The sequence below is a fragment of the Megachile rotundata genome, chromosome 15 (assembly GCF_050947335.1).
Source record: "Megachile rotundata isolate GNS110a chromosome 15, iyMegRotu1, whole genome shotgun sequence".
Lineage (NCBI taxonomy): Eukaryota > Metazoa > Arthropoda > Insecta > Hymenoptera > Megachilidae > Megachile > Megachile rotundata.
This window is the reverse complement of record NC_134997.1, coordinates 9768893-9793329: the sequence shown is the minus strand read 5'-3', so window position 1 is coordinate 9793329 and position 24437 is coordinate 9768893. Positions and strand designations below refer to the sequence as shown.

Genomic DNA, 24437 nt, shown 5'->3' with positions numbered 1-24437 from the left:
GCGGCAGTCAGGTAAACAATCGCGATTGCTTCATCGTCGCGGGGACACGTTCGAGCGGATAAGATGGTTGTTAAAAGTGCGAAGGACTCTCGCAGACGACTCGAGTAGAGCAAGGACCATCGTGAATCGACGATCTCGCGGTGTTCGCGTTGATAAACAAGTAAATAGTGTGTCAGCGAGTTTTCTTCGTTAACTTGTGCAACGATGCAACGTGTTCAGCGAGCGGTCCGCGCCGCGTTCCTCGCCGCGACGCTGATCGCGTTCGTCCGCGTTTCCGCAGCGGACTCCAGATTATCCTTGCAGTGCAAGAACATCGCCAGGGACGTGATTATTAACAGTTGCAAGGGGCCCAGGATCAAGCGGGCGGCGCCACGATTGGATTTGGAGGTGGAGGATAAGAAGTTTGGGATCACAGGTGAGCATGTTTGTTTTAAAGTTGAGGATATTAAGGAAATTAGGCATTTTAAGGAAATTATTATTGGGAGATAGGGTTATTGTATTGATGGGAGTGGAGAGGATTAATGGGAGTAGGTTAGGGAATTTAGGTTAAAATTTGTGGAAATGTTAGGGTAAGTTTTGGGAGGAATATGGAGACGGGGAGTTACAATTAGTGGTCGGCCATTTTGGTATGCAAGGACGCAAGGACGTAAGGGACGTTAGAGTGTTCAGAGGTTAGGTTAGGTTTTCATATGTAGAGAATTTGGGGATTTGAGAGAGTTGGCATTTGCGAATTTGGGAATTTTAGGTTTTGGGGTTTTGAGGAGAGGGAAATTTGGAATTTTGGGATCTGGGAGAGTGGACACTTGAGAATGTGGAAATTTAGAATTTTGGAATTTTGAGAATTTGAGGATTTGAGAGGGTTGGCATTTGCGAATTTGGGAATTTTAGGTTTTGGTGTTTTGAGAACAAGGAAATTTGCAATTTTGGGATTTGGGAGAGTGGACACTTGAGAATGTGGAAATTTAGAATTTTGGAATTTTGGGAATTTGAGGATTTGAGAGAGTTGGCATTTGCGAACTTGGGAATTTTAGGTTTTGGGGTTTTGAGGAGAGGGAAATTTGGAATTTTGGGATCTGGGAGAGTGGACACTTGAGAATGTGGAAATTTAGAATTTTGGAATTTTGAGAATTTGAGGATTTGAGAGAGTTGGCATTTGCGAATTTGGGAATTTTAGGTTTTGGGGTTTTGAGGAGAGGGAAATTAGGAATTTTGGGATCTGGGAGAGTGGACACTTGAGAATGTGGAAATTTGGAATTTTGAGACTTTGAGAGTTTGGGGATTTGGGCGACTAAAAATTTGCAAATTTGGGAATTCTGGGTTTTGGGGTTTTGAGTATAACTATATCTAACATTTCAAGTTTCGTTATTTTAATTTTGCAAGACTAATTAGTCAGTTCCAACTAATGCAAATGTCAAAAAAATCATAAGTCAAGTCTTAATATCTGTAAGTATATTACTCTACATGTAGGTATACTATACTTGCATACATTACAGTATACCCACTTAAACTGCATATACACACAACATATTGTATAACATATTGCACAACATACATGTATGCTACAATACATACGCTTGTACATACAACGACCAGAATAATGGTCCACTTTCGAGTGCATATATCATTGCACACACCACCACATCCACTTACCACAACAGAATAATAAAACCTCAGAAAATGAATTCATGTCACACTAACAGCACTAGTAATAAAAAAAAGAGGTATCGTATGCAAGGAATTTGCAAGGAGCGCTACTTTTTCTCATAAGATATTAGCAAATGCTAGTTAATCGAAGGTTAGTGAATGTAGAATTGATTTGCCTTTCAGAAGCGCCTGACATGGCGGCCGGAGTGCAACAGAAACGCCAATATTTCCCTATGAGGGAGCCCATTCCCTCTGGTATCAGAGTGCCACCTCCCGGATTGTTCCCTGGTATTGGACTTCCGTCGGCGAACGTGGAACAGAACTCTTTCCACAAGACGGAATTGAATATTCCTGGACTCGGATACGTGGAGGATGAAGGCAGTGTCGCGATGGAAGAGAGTTACGTTCCGGAATTTCCCAACCCCTATCGACCTGCGGGATACTTTCCCGCGATTAGGTCCATTGTGAGTAAAACGACACCTGATCGCGATTGAATTCAGGTACTTCACTTGAGTTTGGATAAATTCAATGATTTTGTTCTTTTTTGGGTTATTGGGATTTTTGGGGTGAATTGGGGAGGTTAGGGATTTAAGGAATTTTGGGAATTTTGCAAATTTTTAGGATTTTGTAGATTTTTTGGGGAACTTATTTTAAGGGATTGTTCACGTTTGGGATTTTAGGAGAATTGGGGTTTTGGAATTTAGGGAAGGTTAGGTTAGGTTAGGTTAGCTTCGGGTAATGCGTAGCTATCCAACGCGTAGTAATCCAACGTGTAGTAACCCAGCGTGTGAATATCCAACGCGTAGTAATCCAGCGCGTGGATATTCAACGTGTAGTAATACAACGCATGGTAATTCTACGCGTAGGAATCTAACGCGTGGAAATCTAACGTGTAGTTAACCAACGCGTAGTAATGCAATGCGTGGTAATTCTACGCGTAGCAATGCAACGTGTGGTAATCCAATGCGCAGTAATCCAACGCGTAGTAATCCAAAGCGTAGTAACCCAGCATGTGAGTATCCAACGCGTAGTAATCCAGCGCGTGGATATTTAACGCGTAGTAATACAACGCGTAGTACTACAACGCGTGGTAATTCTACGCGTAGGAATCTGACGCGTGGAAATCTAACGTGTAGTTAACCAACGCGTAGTAATGCAATGCGTGGTAATTCTACGCGTAGTAATGCAACGTGTGGTAATCCAGTGCGTAGTAATCCAACGCGTAGTAATCCAACGCGTAGTAACCCAGCGTGTGAATATCCAACGCGTAGTAATCCAGCGCGTGGATATTCAACGCGTAGTAATCCAATGCGTAGTAATACAACGCGTGATAATTCTACGCGTAGGAATCTAACGCGTGGAAATCTAACGCGTAGTTAACCAACGCGTAGTAATGCAACGCGTGGTAATTCTACGCGTACTAATGCAACGTGTGGTAATCTAACGCGTAGCAATCAGAGCGCGAGGATTACGTGCGCTCAGCCACTAGGCTCGAAGCTGTCGCTCTCGCGTCTGCGCATGCGTAATCCTCACGCTCTGATTGGTCCGCGTTTTTCCTTAATAATTCGAAAACGAAGCTTCCTACCCCATTTTTGCTAAGGGAAATCTTATTCAGAATCACGTCAGCTACCCCCCATTTCAGGGACCACTAGTTGTGAGACACCCTGTATATATTTTTGTATATTAACAATAAGAAGCGCACAACAAAATTTTGTCTAACTCTTTTCTTTATGAAAAAACAATTATTGTATAAAACTTTGATCTTGTCCATGAAAAGTTATAAATAATAAATTTCATAGAATATCAAGTTACAATTATACACATTAAATAATGCAGTTATTTTGAAGAACATCTAATTAATTGTTTAAATTATTTTCAGAAACCGGACGAGCTTCTGGGTTTCGACCTAAGTTCAGACGAACTCGAGGAACTTTACGAGGAGGTCGGTGACCGCTTGCCCAGAAATTCCAAGGATTTTAAGAAGAAGATTTTTCAAACCGTCGCTACAAAATGCTGTCCGAATCCGAAATTGTGTTACGATAATCCGAGTCTGATTCCGTGTATGGGATACTGAAACTGAGAATTTGATTTACTATTGGAATGTCGAATGGAAATTTGAAGAATGTCGAAGATCTATGATTATTTTAATTGTACTTAAATTCTCGGAGAGCTTCGAGGATCTTTATGCAATAAAATCTTTTAATATATTTGTTTCAATTTTGTTTAATTTTATGTTATTGTTAATGTAACGCTCTTTTGTCGAATTTCTTTTTGTGATTTGATAAACAGTTTATCAAACAATTGTTGTAAAAATCTGGATTGTTGGTTGGAATTAGATTGTATTTGCGTCGACTGAATGTTTATGCAATTTATACATAGATTTTTATTATATATTTCTTGTGCTATTGAAAATAATTTTTTGACTATTCATTGATCTTGAACAGTATATTTTGTCTATTATTATAATTGTAAAATGGTTTATAAATTTTATTGTGAATTATAATTATAATTGTAAATTAACAACTCATAAATTTTATTGTAAATTGCAATTAAATTATAAATTCACAGTTTCTAAATTTTATTCTGAATTATAGTTTTAAATTATTAAACAATATCTAAAAAATAATTGACTAAGTAATAACATTGTAATTATAATTCAGTTTACAAATTTTATTGTAAATTCAAATCTTATAAATTTCATTGGGAATTATAATTATAATTATAAATTTTATTCTGAATTATAATTACAATCATAAATTTACACTTCACGAATATGATATCAGAGCAATTATAACCGTGACAATATCCGATTACCGAATGAAACTTCAGCAACCATGTACCGGCGAGTTACGAACAGGCGATTTAACGAAACAGTTCAATATGGCCGTGAAAAGTAAGGAAATTATGTCAGTTCGCCTTGAACTATCAAACGGCAAGAATCTTTAGGCTGATAGTGCAGTTGCATGCGAGAATCACTAGAGACGATGTCCCGTAGTTGGTTTGCTACTATCATCCAATTTATAAGCGAACCGTGTGCAGCGTTTAATGGCTTTAAGAATATAATGGCAGAGGCAGGTAGTAATGGGTTCGAGTTGCGTTGGGTCTACATCTACTTCTATACGATGTAGAAATTTTCCGACTTTGTATATTTGTATTTTTACAATAGAGGAATTTAGGGATTTTGGGGTTTGGGAGGTGGAGGATAGGGAAGTTTGGAAATTTGGGAAATTAGGTGGTGGGAAATTAGGAAATTGGGAAGTAGAGAATAGGAGAATGAACAAAGTTGGACAATTAGGTGGATGGAAATTAGAAAATTGGGAAGTGGAGAAGAGGGGAATGAACAAGGTTGGGAAATTAGGAAATTGGAAGGTAGAGAATAGGGGAATTTACAAAGTTGGGAAGTTAGATAGTGGGAAATTAGAAAATTTGGAGATGGAGAATAGGGAAATTTAGAAATTGGGAGATGGAGAATGGGGGAAAGAACAAAGTTGGGAAGTTAGATAGTGGGAAATTAGGAAATTAGGAGGTGGAGATTAGGGCAATGTAGAAATTTGGGAAATTAGGAAATTGGGAGGTGGACAGGAAGGGAATTTACAAAGTTGGGAAATTAAATAGTGGGAAATTAGGAAATTGGGAGGTGGAGAATAAGGGGATGAACAAAGTTGGGAAATTAGATAGTGGAAAATTGGGAAATTAAAAGATGAAGAATGGGGGAATTTAGGAATTTGGGAAATTGGGAAATTGGGGAAATTAGATAGTGAACAATTTGGAAATTATAAGAACAAGAAGAGGGGAATTTAGGAATTTGGGAAATTAAGTAGTGGGAAATTGGGAAATTAGGAAATGAAGAATAGAGCAATTTAGAAATTTGAGAAATTATGTAAATATGAAATTGGGATATTAGAAAATGAAGAATAGGGAAATTTAGAAATTTGGGAAATTAGCTAGTGGGAAATTAGAAATTTAAAAAATTTAGGAGTTTGATTTTGAGAATTTGGAAATTGAAAATTCGCAACTTTGTGAATTTAGGAATTAACAATTTGGGTCTTTGAGAACTTACAATATTAACAATTTACTGATTTAAGAATTAGTGTCTCCAAAAACTTAAAAACATAAAAATTTGATAATTCCTCACTTTCCAATTTTAAAAATTTGACAAAACCAGAAAATTTCATCCCACTCCCCAAAGCTCCAACATCCAAAATCCTTAAAATCTCCATAACTTCCAAACCCACCACAAGAACCAAAAATGTCAATCATCTTCTCAAAAAGAACAAACGAGACATACTCAAACGAATGCTTTCTAATTTAGAACCGAACAGATATAGTGAAAAGAAAGTAGGTATTAATTTCAAAGACTTTTAAGAACCGTGAAAACGGATTCCGCCAACGATCGTTAAACTTATTTTCGTGCCGTAACTATTTCCGGCCATAACGTGCACCCCCGAGCAATAAAATTCGCGGATACAGGGGGCATTGAGTCTTTGCGTCGCAAAATGACATGTGTTCTGTAATTAGCAACGGGTCTCTTTTACGACAACCTCGGACAAATCTGTTTCTTTCTATTTACACGACGGTGACGCCATCTTCTATTGGAAAGGGGTTAATGTTGACATATGGTAAACAATGGTTTATCTTTACATTTCTTGTATCTGCGATTGTATATAAACGTTGTGTGTACATGTATGTATATTTGTATGTATAGAGACCTGTCTAAAGTTTATTTATTTAATTACTACATGCTAGAATACCACGCGTGACTTTACTCCACGTTAGATTACTACACGTTAGAATATCACGCGTTGCTTTTCTACGCGTTAGATTACCACGCGTTACTTTACTACACGTTAGATTACCACGCGTTAGAATACCACGCGTTACTTTACTACACGTTAGATTACTACACGCTGGAATACCACGCGTTGCTTTACTACACGTTAGATTACTACACGCTGGAATACCACGCGTTGCTTTACTACACGTTAGATTACTACACGCTGGAATACCACGCGTTGCTTTACTACACGTTAGATTACTACACGCTGGAATACCACGCGTTGCTTTACTACACGTTAGATTACTACACGCTGGAATACCACGCGCTGCTTTACCACGCGTTGCTTTACTACACGTTAGATTACCACGCGTTAGAATACCACGCGTTACTTTACTACACGCTGGAATACCATGCGTTGCTTTACTACACGTTAGATTACCACGCGTTAGAATACCACGCGTTACTTTACTACACGTTAGATTACTACACGCTGGAATACCACGCGTTACTTTACTACACGTTAGATTACTACACGTTAGAATACCACGCGTTACTTTACTACACGTTAGATTACTACACGCTGGAATACCACGCGTTACTTTACTACACGTTAGATTACTACACGCTGGAATACCACGCGTTGCTTTTCTACACGTTAGATTACTACACGCTAGAATACCACGCGTTGCTTTACTACACGTTAGATTACTACACGCTGGAATACCACGCGTTGCTTTACTACACGTTAAATTACTACACGCTAGAATACCACGCGTTGATTTACTACGCGTTAGATTACTACACGCTGGAATACCACGCGTTGCTTTTCTACACGTTAGATTACTACACGCTCGAATACCACGCGTTGCTTTACTACACGTTAGATTACCACCCGTTAGAATACCACATAATATCCATAAATTAGTATAACATACATAAAAATTCAAGAACGAATATTTAAAATTAATGGATATCAAGAAAGGAATGCAACATATTAATATAAATATATATTCCAGGAATTAATATTAGAAAAAAGAAGCATAAGAATTTGAGACCCTAATTTTCTATTGTCCACAGACGAATAGAAGAGTGAAGCAAACGATTGCATCACGGTTTAGAATGTCGCTATAGAGTGCATTTCGGTGCATCCACACGCAGATTGAATCGTTAGCCGGTCACGTTGGTGACAACGTGTCGAACTCGACTCTCGTGCACCACGTTTCGTCTATTCTGGCTCTGTAATTTGTACAAAGATCCTCGAGAGTTCAATAAAAGGTCCAACTGAGTTTATTGCCGGATTTCGTGACCAACTTGTCCCGTTTTCCGCGTTGCTGCACGGATCGTTCGAACACTTCTGGCATTCTTATATATCAATGTTTTTTTATTCTCAAAATGAGACGCCATTTTGTGACAAGAATAGATGTGTTTGATTATATTTTTGGAAGTCAAGTTTATATATTTATTTCAAAGTTTAAATATTTTTTGAGAAGATTAATGTTCAACTTTCGATTTTTTTTTTTATTATTTAGCATTAGAAATATTGATTAATATTTATAACTTTTAGTGGCACTGTTGAAGTTGTTAAATACAGGTATTTAATGATTTAAAATTTTGTTTGTATTGGGTTTTGAAGGGAAATTATTTGTCGAATTGCATTATTTGTAAAATTTGTCAAATTGTGTTGTTTATAGAACTAATAAAATTGCATTATTTATTAAATTTGTCAAATTGTATTATTTATCAAATTTTTCAATGTACATTATTTATATAATTTATCAATTTACAGTATTTATCAAATCTGTTAAATGACATTTATAAAATTTATTAAATAACATTGTTTATAAAATTTGTCAAATTACATTATTTATCAAATTCGTTAAATTTGTCAAATTAAATTTCTTAGATCAACAGGTATTTATGTAACGAGTAGTAAAGCAATGCGTGGTATTCTAGCACGTAGTAAAGCAACGCATGGTATTCTAGCGTGTAGTAATCCAGCGTGTAGTAAAGCAACACGTAGTAATCTAACGTGTAGTAAAGCAACGCGTAATAATCTAACGTGTGGTAAAGCAACGCATGGTATTCTAGCGCGTAGTAATCTAGCGTGTAGTAACGCAACGCGTAGTAATCTAACGTGTGGTAAAGCAACGCATGGTATTCTAGCGCGTGGTAATCTAGCGTGTAGTAACACAATGCGTAGTAATCTAGCGTGTAGTAAAGCAACGTGTAGTAATCTAACGTGTGGTAAAGCAACGCATGGTATTCCAGCGCGTGGTAATCTAGCATGTAGTAAAGCAACGCGTAGTAATCTAGCATGTAGTAAAGCAACGCGTAGTAATCTAACGTGTGGTAAAGCAACGCGTAGTAATCTAACGTGTGGTAAAGCAACGCATGGTATTCTAGCGCGTAGTAATCCAGCATGTAGTAAAGCAACGCGTAGTAATCTAGCGTGTAGTAAAGCAACGCGTAGTAATCTAACGTGTGGTAAAGCAACGCATGGTATTCTAGCGCGTGGTAATCTAGCGTGTAGTAACGCAACGCGTAGTAATCTAGCGTGTAGTAAAGCAACGCGTAGTAATCTAACGTGTGGTAAAGCAACGCATGATATTCCAGCGCGTGGTAATCTAGCGTGTAATAACGCAACGCGTAGTAATCCAACGCGTAATATCCTAACGAGTACTAAAGCGACGCGTGGTAATGTAACTTGTAATAAACCTACGCGTAATATTCCAACGTGCACTAATCTAACGGGTAATAAAGCAACGCGTAATATTCCAACGTGAAATAATCATATACTAATCTAACTAGCGATCATTCTCAACCCTCATTCGCATAAAACATGTAACATAAAGAACCGTAAACCTTCCATAAACAAACCTCCCAAAACTCCCTGCAATTTAACGATCCCTAAAAAACTTTACGACGCTTAACCTCATTTCTCCGTCCAGAATCGAAGGATACAAATAAATGCACACCAAGATTATGTTTCGATAACAGTTTTATTGACGAATGACTTTATAATTTAAAAATGGTTTCGATGACATTGCAGTTAAATATAAACATTTTTTTTTTAATTACAGAATTTGCGATATGACGCAAGACAAGATTGAAATTTTATCTTACAACTATCATTTTGAATGATCGATCAATGTTGTCTTGTCCCATACATCAAATTATTTGAATATAACTATACAAATTTGTTTAACACGTTTGATGCCGTACGAACTCGTATAAAAATAGTCTCGATGTTCATAAAAAAAGTTTCTTTGCTCGAAAAATATTCGTGCGATATAAAACGTGTTAAATTGTCTAAAATTCTGCTCTGCTTTTTCACGAGGGAAAAACAGTGCCGTCAAACTATAAACTTCGAAGTTTAATCTCACTAATACGCCAGAAACTGGCAGATATCACATTACATTCAATAAAAATGTAATTAACGAATATTCGTTCGAAATACATGTTTGTCCTTCTTTGGGATCCGAGATCCCTGCTTCTTCGGTGGGACTTAACCCTTTGTACTCGAATTCATCCCTCAACAAAATTTTTAACAAAAAAATATGTACATTAGGTCGGCAAATTAAATTTGCAACGCTCGATAAAATCAAGTTGAAAAATTCAAATAAATATAAAATATTTTCACTGGTATTGTAATAAATAATGTCATGGTCGCAAATTTGTTCGCTAACTTAATATATTATTTTATAAATATTAATTCTATTTACTGATTGATTCAGTAATATTTTCTTTGAGAAAACGGCTTTTTTAAAGCGCATAAAACTTAACAATTTATAAATTAGTGAAATATCGAGTGCAAGGGGTTAGAATATTAACACGTTGAACGTGACTATAACAATTTATTCAGAACGAATATTCTGAATATCCTTCATATCTAAATCAACAGTACGACATAGTAAGTTAAAAAATTAACTTGGAAAATTACACTTTCGTATGCTTAACTAAACGAAGACATACAAAATACAACGTGTCACAAAACCATAGATACATCGTTGCAAAGACAGACGATCAACAGTTTGTTTGACGTTCGATCGATGGTGAAGGAAGGCGAGTCTGACTCGCTTTCTTGTTTCCCTTCAATCTTAACCCTCGAATTATGGATCGAGTTTTTCTGCAATAATTTTTTGTTTTGGAAAAATTTGAGTTTTTGAGTTTTTGAGGTTTTGGGTTTTTGGGTTTTTGGGTTTTTGGATTTTTGGATTTTTGGGTCTTTGGGTTTTTGGGTTTTGGAATTTTGGAATTTTGGAATTTTGGAATTTTGGAATTTTTGAGGTTTTGGGTTTTTGAGGCTTTGAATTTTTGAGTTTTTGGGATTTTGGGTTTTTGGGTTTTGGAATTTTTGAATTTTTGGGTTTTTGAGGCTTTGAGTTTTTGAGTTTTTGGGGTTTTGGGGTTTTGGGTTTTTGGGTTTTGGAATTTTGGAATTTTGGAATTTTTGAGTTCTTGGGTTTTTGAGGTTTTGGGTTTTTGAGTTTTTGGGGTTTTGGGTTTTTGGGTTTTGGAATTTTTGAGTTCTTGGGTTTTTGAGGTTTTGGGTTTTTGAGGTTTTGGGTTTTTGAGGTTTTGGGTTTTTGAGGTTTTGGGTTTTTGAGTTTATGTGTTTTTGTAGTTTGCTAGTTTTTGATTTTGCTATTTTTTAATTTAGTAACTTGCTAAGTTTTGAGATTTCAAGTTTTGGAGTTTTCTAGTTTTCTAATTTTCAATTTAGTAATTTTCTAATTTCCTAATTTTATAGTTTTGAAATTTGGAAATTTTCTAATTTGTAAATTTCCAAATTTCTAAGTCCCTAAATTTTTTAATTTCATTACCAAATATTAACACCCTTCCCTTTACAGTAAAAATATCCCTAGTTTGAAAATATCCCTAATTCGAAAATATCCCTAGCTTGAAAGTATCCCCATTTCAAAAATATCCCTAATTCGAAAATATCCCTAGCTTGAAAGTATCCCCATTTCAAAAATATCCCTAATTCGAAAATATCCCTAGCTTGAAAGTATCCCCATTTCAAAAATATCCCTAATTCGAAAATATCCCTAGCTTGAAAGTATCCCCATTTCAAAAATATCTCTAGCTTGAAAATATCCCTAACTCGAAAATATCTTTAGCTTGAAAGTATCCCCATTTCAAAAATATCCCTAGCTCGATAATATCCCTAATTCAAAAACATCCATAACTCGAAAATATTCCCAGCTTGAAAGTATCTCCATCTCGAAAATATCTCCGCTCCAAAAATATCCCTAGATCCATAACTCGAGGGTTAAATCCAACCCCGACAGTTCCATCAGCCCGGTTGCCCGATGCCTCCGACCGTTCTCCTCAGTGACTAGTTCATTTAATTTACGAAAAAAAAGAAACAAAAACAAAATAATAATAATAATAATAACAAATCCTTAACGTTAATACTAGTGAGATCATTGTTCGACAAGGGAGCTCGAGAGTCATCGGCAACCAAGAAAATGGCGGTCGTCGAGTATCGACTAAATTACAGACGAAAAAAAAACAAAAAAAAAAAAAAAAAAAAAAATGAAGAACGTTTCGAATAAAAACGAACAAAAATAAAAACAATATATATATACGTACATATACATTATACAGCACTGGTATTTAAGTCTTTCTCTAGGAGATCGCGCGACTTATATTAATCATCGATTCCAGTCGCGATTAATCGACTCGATTTTATAAAGACCTCGATAGTTTTTACCGAGACTATTTACTCTTCCTAATTCTTCGAGAATTCTGCACACACACTGTTCTTTTCGTTCTTCCACGACGGCTTGACTGCGGACTCGAGGTTAGGACAATCGAACGATTTCTTTGATTCGCCTCTCTTTGACTTTAAAATACGACCAATTTTTGCTTTTATTATCTATCACTGTTTCATGGGACTAGACATCTTAACACGTTCGTGCACACTTCCGTCCTCTTCGGCCATTTTTTTCACTTACTTCCTTCGTTCTCTTCTTTTTTTTTTTTCAATTTTGCTTCGCGGAGAAAGAACGGAGATTGTTGGTGCCTGCGGTACCAAAGATGGAGGACATCGTCGTTTCTCTCTCTTGATTTCTTTGGACGGGGCGATTCGCTTCTTTAAGGGAACGGTGAACTCTTGTTCGCTGATCTTGGCGAGTTCGATGCTAGCATTCTTTCTAATGCCTGGAAAGAAGAGAGAAGTTTCTGTTATTGCATGTACAAGTTTTATGTTATTTAGTGCATGAGTTTTCTCTTGTTAGGTGTGCAAGATTTTTTTTTATTAAATGTACTAGCTTTTTGTTATTAAATAAACAAGTTTTCTGTTACTAAATGGTGCAAGATTTCTCTTATAAAGTGTACAAGTTTTCTGTCACTAAATAGTGCAAGATTTCTCTTATAAAGTTCACAAGTTTTCTGTTACTAAATAGTGCAAGATTTCTCTTATAAAGTGTACACGTTTTCTGTCACTAAATAGTACAAGATTTCTCTTATAAAATGTACAATATTTGTATTATTAAATAGTATAAAATTTCTCTTATAAAGTGCACAAGTTTTCTGTCACTAAATAGTACGAGATTTCTCTTATAAAATGTACAATATTTGTATTATTAAATAGTATAAAATTTCTCTTATAAAGTGCACAAGTTTTCTGTCACTAAATAGTACAAGATTTCTCTTATAAAATGTACAAGATTTGTATTATTAAATAGTACAAGATTTCTCTTATAAAGTGCACAAGTTTTCTGTCACTAAATAGTACAAGATTTCTCTTATAAAATGTACAAGTTTTCTATTATTAAATAGTACAAGATTTCTCTTATAAAGAGTACAAGTTTTCTGCTACGAAATAGTACAAGATTTCTCTTATAAAATGTACAAATTTTCTATCACTAAATAGTACAAGATTTCTCTTATAAAGTGCACAAGATTTCTCTCATACAATGTACAAGTATTCTTTCACTAAATATACAAGTTTTCAATTATTAAATAAACAAGTTTGCATTTAATTTTATTGTATAAAGATACACAAACTATTAACAGAAATAAAAGTTTGTAGAAATCAGCAAATTTTAATCAAAGCTATGGTAGATCAGGAACGAAGCATAAACATTGCATAGACACTGTCAGCGTTTTTGCCTCGCGTTATTAATAAATCGTACGAAACTTGCTTTCTTCGCAAGAAAAATAATTACGTGAAATTATGAATGAATAAACACGATAAGAAAATCTCCACTTATTTATGAGGATTCAAGTGTATTAGTACTTCTAACATGATGCATTCAAATGCACATAAATCGTGTACTTCATAAAAGTCAAATGAATTATACAAAATATAAAAATTAAACAAATCATATAAATTAATAAAATTAAATAATTCACATAAACCAAAAAAAATTGAATAAATCATACAAAATATAAAAACTGAACAAATCACATAAATTATTAAAATTAAATAATTCACATAAACCAAAAAAAATTGAATAAATCATACAAAATATTAAAATTGAACAAATCATATGAATTAATAAAATTAAATAATTCATATAAACCTTGAAAATTGAATAAATCATACAAAATATAAAAATTGAACAAATCTTATAAATTATTAAAATTAAATAATTCACATAAAACAAAAAAATTGAATAAATCATACAAAATATAAAAACTGAACAAATCACATAAATTAATAAAATTAAATAATTCATATAAACCTTGAAAATTAAATAAATTATACAAAATATAAAAATTGAACAAATCATAGTAACAAAATTGAAATACCACCAAAATATAATAATTTACATAAATTATGAAAACAGAATAAACAATCTATGTTATAAAAAATAAGATGAATGATGGAAATAATAAAAAACTAGATATATAAACCTATCTGAACTTTTTGTTTATAAAACTGTTTCCTGACCTAAACAATTTCATGATATTATTATATCTATTTTCCTTTGTTTTGTGTGTTTTGTGACGTGTAATTTTGCAAGTTAAAAATAAAAGAAATTTCTAAAGTGTAAGAAATATAAAAAAGAAGAATTACCTTGCTAGGACGACGACGCCTCTGTCGTCGATGCCTGCAGCCAAAATGACCGCCACGATGCCTCTTCTGCGAGTTTTTTCCATCGCAGCAGGCGGCGTCGTCGTCGCGGTCCACATTAGTCCCCTTCTTCCGTGCCCCTTTTGACCCATGGATCTTACACTTGATCGGACCGACTACATAGTCGATATCAGATCTCGATTTCTCTTCCAACGACGACGTTCCCGGCCTCGTGGACGGATACGGTAATTTCTCGATCCAGATCGAGTTTTTCCTGAAACGATACAAAAAGACATAACATTAGTATATATTAGGTCTCTCAATGTTACATATTATGGGCTACTGGGATTATTTTTTTTATGATTCCTGAGTTTTTGGGGCGTTTAGAATGGTTCAAGGTTGCAAACTCAAGGTTGCAAATTTAAGGTTGCTAATTTTCAAGATTTGGAATTTAAAAAATCAAGGTGAACGTTCTGAAGCTCTCAAAGTTATAAGGTACTTTTGTTATAGATTCTTTAAAAAATGTTCAAGTTGCAGAAGTTTCAGAAGTTTCAAGAGAAGTTTGAAGATACTAGAGACTTGAAAATTCTTGAAGTTTTATTTTAAAGTCCAAATTTGTTATTATTTTAAAGTCCAATTTGTTGAAGCTAAAATTTGTCCTAATTTCCTAAAACCTTAAAATTATAACAAGATATGGGACATCTCAAAGTTTTAAGTGTGAACAATGTTGAGATTCTAAAATGTCGAAGTCCTCAAACCTGAAGTTACAGAAGGAAAAATTCTCAAAGATCCAAAACTGAAAAATTCTAAAATTCCAAAACTCTTAAGTTTCTATAAAAGAACAAATTTTAAAGCTGCAAAATTAAAAATTTCTAAAATTCTAAAATTCCTAAATTCTACCCCTTCAAAGTTCTACAAATAAAAATGTCTTAAAGATGCAAAACTGAAAATTTCTAAAGTTCTAAAATTTTGAAATCCTCATCCCCCAAAGTTCTACAAGAAAAAGAATCTCAAATATCCAAAATTTGAAAATTTCTAAAATTCTAAAATTTCGATATCCTCATCCCCCAAAGTTGTACAAATAAAAAATCTAAAATATTCAAAATTTTTAAATTTCTAAAATTCCAAAACTCCGAAACCCTAAGCCCCAAACTTCCACAAATTAAAAAGTCTCAAATATTCAAAAGTTGAAAATTTCTAAAATTCCAAAACTCCGAAACCCTAAGCCCCAAACTCCCACAAACAAAAAATCTCAAAGACCCAAAACTAAAAATTCCTAAAACTCCAAGACTCCAAAATATCAAGCTCTCAAACTCTCTCAAACAAAAAAATTTCAAACACACAAACCTAAAAATTTCCAACCTTCCAAAACCCCAAAATCTCAAACTCCAAATTTCCAAAAACTTCAAACTCCAAAATTAAAAAATTAAAAAACCACCACGAACAAGTGTACCTCCGTAAACCGCATATAGTAACGCAGCAGGGTACTCAGATAAAGTTTAAGTGTCACTATTAGCATGGATAAATAAGTTGCAAGTGATGTAACTCGCATTTTGTTGTGTAATTAGCGCAGATAACACTTTATGTAAGAATAAGTATAGTATCTCTTTTATTATTTCATGTGTCCATAGCAGTGAAATTTTTCGAGATTTCTTTCAATTTTTTTATTTCTATCTTCACTGTTTTTATGCTCACGATAGAATACGTTTCTTTTATTTTCGTATTTTTTCAGCCTCGATAACGGGACCTATTCTATTTAAGGTCACCGTGAAGTTTTTACGATAGCGTTGATAATGAAAACGATCGTAAAAATAGTTTACGTTTGTTAGCGAATATACGGATTATCAATTCGTTTATTAATACGATCGATCGTTTTATATTCTCAGGAACTATGACGCGAAATTTCGCAAGAATTATTTGAAAAAAGCGATTATCGAAATTGGAATTCGGATAAGTTCGTTTATAAAAACAAAGCGCCGGGGCAGACGTCTGACACGTGACACCGCATTCTACTTACACTTTTTCGCGGGAGATGCGCTCAAATTCTAGCTACACTTTCTAGATATATTTTTAACAGTTTAGACTTAGCAATTTATAAATAAGTTCATTGTAAAAATTATTGCAAATTAACTATTTTTTGGAAGAATAACTTGACACTTGATCAAAGAACAAAACTTGCTACAACATCGAGAATCTAACCTAACCTTCAATACGGAGGACCTAACCTAACCTTCAACGTCGAGAACCTAACCTAACCTTCAACATCGAAAACCTAACTTAACCTTCAACATTAAGAATCTAATCTAACCTTCAACATCGAGAACCTAATCTAACCTTCAACATCGAGAACCTAACTTAACCTTCAACATCGAGAACCTAACCTTACCTTCAACAGCGAGAACCTAGCTTAACCTTCAACATTAAGAATCTAACCTAACCTTCAACATTGAGAACCTAACCCAACCTTCAACATTGAGAACCAAAGTTCCTGAAAGCTTTAAAAGTTTGTCAAAAAATTTGCAACGTAAAAGACGAGTGTCAATAAACTTGTTTGCAGCGAAAAACAAAAAGAATCAGATCGAAAAGCGTTCTCGAAATGTTCACGTGTCGGCGTAAACAAGCGGCGTCAAAATCGATATCGAGTCCGGGTCGAAAACACGCGAGAATCGAGCTTGAATCGAGAAACAAGAAACAAGAAGGAAAAAACGAGGCGAAGATAGCTTCGGTACTCGTCCTAGTACTTCGGACTAACCTTCCTGCTGAGGCCACTTCACGCAACCGTGAACTTTAGGAAAAGCGACAGAGATTATCGTCACGCGGTTGATAAAAAAATACGAGCGATCTCTCTCGATGCTCTCTCTCTCGTTCCGCTTTTCTGTCTGCCACGCTCGCCGACGGGCTAATAACACGCCCCGAGCCACCTACTATCGACGAGGTAAAAGTCCACTCGGGAGCTTCGATGGCTCCCTTCTATCGTGAAAAAATGAAAGAATAACAACGCCGGACGATTACCCGCCACGAACAACGATCGAGTAAATAGGTGTTTTTGCGCGAATTTGCTCGATAATTATTTGCTTTCTTAATCCGATTTGAATTCGTTACGGTGGCTGGTTGCAACCCTTTAATGGCAACCCTTAGCTGACGTAGAACGTCAGCTTTATTTTTGAAGATTCATTTTGCAGTAACTCAGAAAATAACTTTTGTTTATTCAGTTTCAATGATTTTTTGCACAGAGAGCAATTCGAGCGAAAAGTAATTCAAATTTAAGATAATTCCCGCCTTTTTTTAACAACATGGCGTCCATTGTAATTGAGATGGAGGAAAGTCGTCTTTAATGACCACCTGAGTGTTATTAACCTACTGAAGGTTGTTTTAGGTACACAAACAAGTGATTTACTTTAAATTCTTTTCCTTCTTGATCAAAGATGGCGTCCATTGTAATTGAGATGGAGGAAAGTCATCTTTAATGTCCACCTGAGTGTTATTAACCTACTGAAAGTTGTTTTAGGTACACAAACAAGTGATTTAATTTAAATTCTTTTCCTTCTTGATCAAAGATGGCGTCCATTATAATTGAAATGGAAGAAAATCGTCTTTAATGTCCACCTGAGTGTTATTAACCTTCTAAAGGTTGTTTCAGGTATACAAACAAGTAATCTACTTTAAATTCTCTTCCTTTTTGATCAAAGATGGCGTCCATCTCATAAAACGACACCAAGATACTTAAAATCAAAATCCAGAGATCCAATAATTTTTAATAATTATAAATATTCAGATTTAAAGTATAATATTCAACACCACAACTATAATAATAGTTTCAGTTGAAAATAACAAATGTGTAAAATGAAAAAAGTGAAATAATCCTGTAAAGTCAATAAAGTACATATAAGTCTGGAAATGCTTTCTGTTTACGTTGAAATTTGATCAAAGTCAATGACATGGTGATATAACAAAGTCGTCAGCTGACTGACCACGTGTGTTTATGTACAGAAAATATCTTGCGAAAAGTAGAATACGTTTGACCACCTATTTCGCTATCCGAGCTTATTAACATCTGATGAGGACATGGAGGTCATCTTGCTAATCCAATGATTGGATGAATGATATGAAAACTAAATTTGAGCTTTTAAGATCCAGTAACTTTTAAAATTAATTTTGAACCAGTGTGATATTTGTCAGGGAATGAACAATCGAATATTAACTGAATTGATGAAATAAATTGTGCGAAAATGGACGTGTGTCAGAGCGCGTTAGAGGACACAAAGCATCACCGAGCTTTTCGCTTATTAATAAAACAGCACGATATTCGAATAAAATAGAACGTTAAATATTTATGGAATCAACAAGTGGCACGTGCTGAACATCCCTCGTTATCCATGAAAGTAGAATTTAATTATAACGTTTGTTTATCAACGTTTCACGAATTGACAACGGGTTAATATCGAGCGAATAAATAATTTATAACATCGTCGCGGACATTAACGAGCAGTCAGTATCGTGCAAGCGAATTAATCTCAGCTGGTAATTGGATTCGAAATCGTTGGAAAAAACCCGAGTTAAAGGTGGACGTTGTTTCAGAGATCTTTTGCATAATGGATCGTTTAGATAATAAGCGGTTCAATCTAACAGTTAAATCCACTCGATTTCCAAGAAGCCAATAAATTCTTCTATCTCGCGTTTCAGTTTTTTTCATCGACAAGAGATATCGAACAACCGCTTCGATCTCAAACTTCGTGTATTATTGGAAAGGTTATTGGTGTCAGAGGTAAGCGGCCATCGATGACCACGGACCACCAAAAAACACTGAATCAGACACAGCGAGAGCATGCATCGAATTTGCACATTTTGTGGATTTCGGAATTTGCGAATTTGCAAATTTTAGGTTTTGGGGTTTTAGGTATTTGGGAGCTTGGGATACTGGAATTTTGGGACTATCAAACTTTCGAACTTAAACATTTTGAGATTAGGGTCTGAAACCTAGGAATGTGGGACCTGAGAACCCAGGTTGAACCTGAGAACCCGGAGAACCATTTAGGAATGAACAATCTGAGAATTAGAGACCTAGGAATCTAGGATCCACGAAACCTAGAGACCCAGGTCCTTCAGATTGGAGTTTATAACTCCAGAAGACTTTAGCTACCACCTCACTTAATGAACAATAAATTTTCTAAGAAAAAGTGAACTAGTTCTACTAAATTCACAAAGCACCTACCACATCACTCTACTGGAATCACTGGAATAAGTCACTGAAGAAGCCCCAGCCAGCTGAGAGCCAAGGGGTTGTCGAGGGTGCAGGGTAAAAATATCAAAAGAAAAAAGACGAGAAACTAACATCCACTCACTCGACGTCCACGGGATTGTTCTTATCCGGTTTGCAGTATTGTTCGAGCTGCGCGTAGGAGCACTGGTGGTAGCAGCACTCCTCCGCGAGTCCTGGTCCCAAGGAGTCCTGTGGGTCATCCTCGCCACTGTAGGAGAACGGTTCGTTGTATCCTCGACCCTTGCAGGCGAGGTACAGCGCGTCGCTGAGGTTCTTCGAGCACAGCCTCAGCAGGGACCTCTTGTAAGGTGTGCCGTTGACGGTGACCAGAAGCGTGAGGAGCACCAGGCCCAGCAGGACTATCGTCCTGGTCCTGCTTCTGTGTGTCATCGCGCCGGTTCTTGGCATCACGGGGTTCAATAAACTGAACAAACGGCTCGACCGCACCAAACTTATGTGGATACCGCGTGTTTTGATACCGCGAAAGTAACGCGAATAACTAACTGGATGTTCTCTCGTTTCCCTGAATCGATCACGGTCGGTCCGCTCTCTGATGCATTCTCCGTCACGATTGCCACGTGTCTTCGATTTTCTGCGCCCGCTATCAGTCCCCCAGTTGGTTGGACGAGCGGCGAGCGGGCAGTCGCGTCCGACAGACCGGCTGACGGATGAACAGCGGATACACCTGAAGGCGAAACGAGCCTTTCTGCGCAACCGGGACTTGGTCCAGGTTATTCAAACGCTGGTCCAGGTGGTTAGGAAACTTTCTGCGCGATGCTGGACGATGTAATCGCAACGAGCGCGACGTGGAAGGCTTATGATCACGGAGAGCGCGGACCTGATCGAGAGGAGACCTCCGTTGGTACCGAGTTCCTCGGTGCCACTGGTACCGGCTTGCCTTGCCACGCGGTTCTTGTTCCAGATTTCACGGATTAGGAGGAGAGGAGTGATAAGAGGACCAAGATGAAGGAGGGGAAACTGAGATCGGAGAGTAGGTGGTCCGCTATTCGGGAGGATCCGAAGAGGGAGATCATGTCGGATGCTGGTGGTACGCGAACGACCGTGCCGTCTGGCTCCAGTAGATCGAGAGAAGGGGTCGATGAAGCGAGATCGCGAGATCTCTTTCCTCTTTGCTCGGTGCAGAGGAGATCGTCTTCGTGCATAGTGCTCCGTTATAGAAAGCCCATAGATGGAAATCGTGGCTTCACGGGTACCGCAAGTGTAGTTAGACATTTCGTGTGTGGCTAAGATCGTGGAGGCGGATTTGCTGACCAGTTCAATTCGTATCGTGGCCATGTTTCGCCCGATAAGTCCGAGTATTTTCGAGCAGATCGACCTCCTACCCTCGTTTCCGTTCGCAGACGATCGACTCCGATTCTCCATTATCGTTCTCTATGAATAGAACTCGTTGGGGGCTGCTGATTATCACCGTCCTCCGTAGACGGGTTCGTCGGGTCGAATGCCGATGACTTCTACTCGAAAAAAATACTGATCGGTTTTATTGAATTCCGATCGACGCCGTTGTTGTTTCTCTCAGACGCACCAAGCGCGATATTCGTGTCGCCTGGTGAACGGTGTCGGGTTACGGGTTCGTCGAAAGGTTCCCGTATCGATTGCGTATCTGCCAAGTGGAACTCGATACCCATTGTGTCAGAGGATCTTGGTTTTCGATTGTTCCAGCCGGCATCGATTTCGAATACTTTTATCGAGTGTAGGTTTCTACTCTTTTTTATTGTTTAATGCTTGATACAATTACGTTGTTGTGCGAGAACTGCAGATAGTGGACGTTGAAAATAGATAGGTTTTTATGTACGATTCCTTTCAGCGGTCCACATTATTATCGGACAATTCTGCACTGTTGCGTGCAAGGGGAATGAGGCTTCGTGTCTCATTTTCTCTTTCTACTTATTCTTACATTATATTTACTATTACTCTTCCATGCAATTACAGAATTTTATGCTATTCTTATTTTTAGCCATTAATTTTATTATTAATTTGCAAATTTTTTTTGCAATTTTTTTTAATTGAAAGAGTTGTTTTAGTATTTATTTCATAATTTGTTAGAGGTAGTCTTTTAGCAAAATTTATGAAATTATTTGGGTTATTGGAGGATGGCTATTGCATATGAAAATAAACAAGTCTTTAATAAAATATTTTTTATTAGCTATTCTATTTAAATACGAGTGTAGTGATGGAGTAAGATTTAGGTTAAGCTAATTCATAGTTTAGAGATCCTTGAGATGCAAGAGTTTTATGCTACGTTTTCAGGAATGAAATATAATTAATAACACACTACCTGACCAAAATTTCAAGTGTCACATGATGCTTTCAACCCTCAAGAAATCAAATAACAAATCACAGTTTTGTACAAAATGCAATAACTCTTCATAAGCACAGAAATTTCTAATCTATAACTCCCTGACTCAGAAAGTAACAAAATATAAAAATCCTAAGTCCCAAACCCGAAGAATACACGTGTCATTTCCCTGCACTATCACGATCACACGTGTACCATAACACAACGCGTGTAACGTCGAAGTAACGAACGTAACATGACGAAAAACAATGTCCAAAAAAGAAAACATGAACTGACGTAACCGAGAACACCTCGTGTATCTGAGGCACACGTGCTTCGAATCTTTTAGATCTGTGAAAACAACAACAACAACAAGAGTACAACCGGCGTTGGATCTGACCGTTTTATACGTTCATTCATATTGTTATCGATGACGATTTCAACCCGTGGCATCACGTTCGGTTCGCCACGTGTAGCACGATAGTAAATTCTGCGGCACGTGATGACGATTTCCACGGAGATTCTCTGGATTTTTGCGAACGCCAAGGACGCGACACCGCGACACGTGTCCGGCTTGAATGGCGATTCCACGCTTGTTCCGGTGAACACGATGCTCGACGTGTGTACGTGTGCACTCTTTCTGGACGGTTGGTGGTGGACGTTTGCGTAATTTCTGATTCATTGTCGCAGAAATTCTTTTCGCTAGTTATCTTGAATGAACGGAGTAACATCGGGGTAATTGACTGGGAGCTATTTCGTTACGTAGAAGGTTGACAATCGGTATAGTAATTTGATGCACACTTTGTAATATTATAGGTAGGTGTAATAAGAATGTGGGAGTCTAGGAATATAACGGTTAGATCTAGGAATATAAGAGTTTGGAGAGATATTTGGATGTTTAGATAGTAGGTTGTCTATTGTATTTAGTGTAGTAATTGTACATTTGATGGGCACCTAGTAATACTATAGTTAGCTTTAATAAGAATGTGGGGGTCTACATATGATATGTGGATGGACATGTAGATATGTGGATATGTGAATATGTAGATATTTGGATGTGTAGATATGTAGATATGTGGATATGTAATAAGAATGTGGAAGTCTACATATGCATATGTAGACGGACATGTACATATGTAGATATGTGGATATGTGGATATGTAGATATTTGAATACGTAGATATGTGGATATGTGGATATGTAATAAGAATGTGGGAGTCTACATATGGATAGGTAGATGGACATGTACATATGTAGATATTTAGATATGTAGATATGTGGATATGTGGATATGTAATTAGAATGTGGGAGTCTACATATGCATATGTAGATGGACATGTACATATGTAGATATGTGAATATGTAGATATTTAGATACGTAGATATGTGGATATGTGGATATATAATAAGAATGTGGGAGTCTACATATGAATAGGTAGATGGACATGTACATATGTGGATATGTGAATATGTAGATATCTAGATACGTGGATATGTAGATATGTGAATATGTAATAGGAATGTGGGAGTCTACATATGGATATGTAGATGGACATGTAGATATGTGGGTATGTGGATATTTAGATACGTAGATATGTAGATATGTGGACAAGTACATATGTGGATATGTAGATATCTGCACAAATTTTTGCTAATTATAAATTATGAAATTTAATAGTTCGAAAATTTGTAGTATTGCAAAGTTTGAAAAATTGCCACATTTACAAAATTTCTAATGCTCGCAAAATTGCAAAAATTTGCACAGTTTGCAAAATTGCAAAAATTCGCAAAATTGTAAAATTGCAAAAATTCACAAAATTGTAAAATTGCAAAAATTCACAAAATTGTAAAATTGCAAAAATTTACAAAATTGTAAAATTGCAAAGCTGCAAAAATTCGCAAAAATGATAGAATTTGTAAAATTGGCAAAAATTGCAAAAATGATATAATTTGCAAAATTTTCAAAACTTAGAAAATTTGTGAAAACTTGAAACCTTCATGAACCTGCCATACCAAGTACGCCAAATCGAAAATATCACCGATTATATTTCAAGCTTTAAATCCACACATCATACGTACCATTCCACACTACTTCTAATTCACGACTCCATCACAATTCTCCTAAAAGCTCCCAGATCAGCTCGACACAAATATCGCCAATCTTGTTTATACTGCATGCATCTGTAAAAAAAAATAAATGGAATCATAACAGAAGAAAATTCGTATCGTCGACCTCTTATAGCAATCGTCTCCTACAAAGTAATCAATGGTTATTCAACATGGATGAGAAACCGGAGGGACGCGATTGACCGTCTAAGAACGATTTCGTCTCCGGCAATTAATCGCGTGGCGGCGAATCCGCGAGCGTTATCTAAGCGGATGCGAGCCGAGGTTTTCGAGCGTGTTGCCGCGGTTTTTCGACGCTCGTCCCTGC

The 24437-nt window shown here is 36.3% G+C and overlaps 2 protein-coding genes across 2 annotated transcripts; one reads left to right on the top strand and one right to left on the bottom strand.

Moving 5' to 3' along the window:
• The first annotated feature begins 76 nt into the window (after positions 1–76).
• On the top strand, positions 77–3861 carry LOC105662571 (uncharacterized). Its single transcript, XM_012286100.2, has 3 exons — positions 77–415; positions 1828–2108; positions 3524–3861. Exons 1-3 carry the CDS (start codon positions 205–207, stop codon positions 3716–3718), a joined length of 687 nt encoding a protein of 228 aa, XP_012141490.1. The 5' UTR covers positions 77–204; the 3' UTR covers positions 3719–3861.
• Positions 3862–11931: 8070 nt separating this feature from the next.
• On the bottom strand, positions 11932–20600 carry LOC100880980 (uncharacterized). The gene is made up of 3 exons (XM_012286103.2): positions 19790–20600; positions 14451–14721; positions 11932–12586 (listed from the first exon to the last, which is right to left on the bottom strand). Exons 1-3 carry the CDS (start codon positions 20113–20115, stop codon positions 12521–12523), a joined length of 663 nt encoding a protein of 220 aa, XP_012141493.1. The 5' UTR covers positions 20116–20600; the 3' UTR covers positions 11932–12520.
• Positions 20601–24437: the final 3837 nt, after the last annotated feature.

Excerpts from the sequence above, each read along its gene's own strand:
- LOC105662571 (XM_012286100.2), top strand. The coding sequence starts at position 205 with ATGCAACGTGTTCAGCGAGCGGTCCGCGCCGCGTTCCTCGCCGCGACG. Across the intron at positions 416-1,827 it reads TAAGAAGTTTGGGATCACAG|AAGCGCCTGACATGGCGGCC; the intron begins GTGAGCATGTTT and ends TTTGCCTTTCAG. Across the intron at positions 2,109-3,523 it reads TTCCCGCGATTAGGTCCATT|AAACCGGACGAGCTTCTGGG; the intron begins GTGAGTAAAACG and ends AATTATTTTCAG.
- LOC100880980 (XM_012286103.2), bottom strand. The coding sequence starts at position 20,115 with ATGCCAAGAACCGGCGCGATGACACACAGAAGCAGGACCAGGACGATA. Across the intron at positions 14,722-19,789 it reads AACAATCCCGTGGACGTCGA|GAAAAACTCGATCTGGATCG; the intron begins GTGAGTGGATGT and ends GTATCGTTTCAG. Across the intron at positions 12,587-14,450 it reads GGCGTCGTCGTCCTAGCAAG|GCATTAGAAAGAATGCTAGC; the intron begins GTAATTCTTCTT and ends TCTTCTTTCCAG.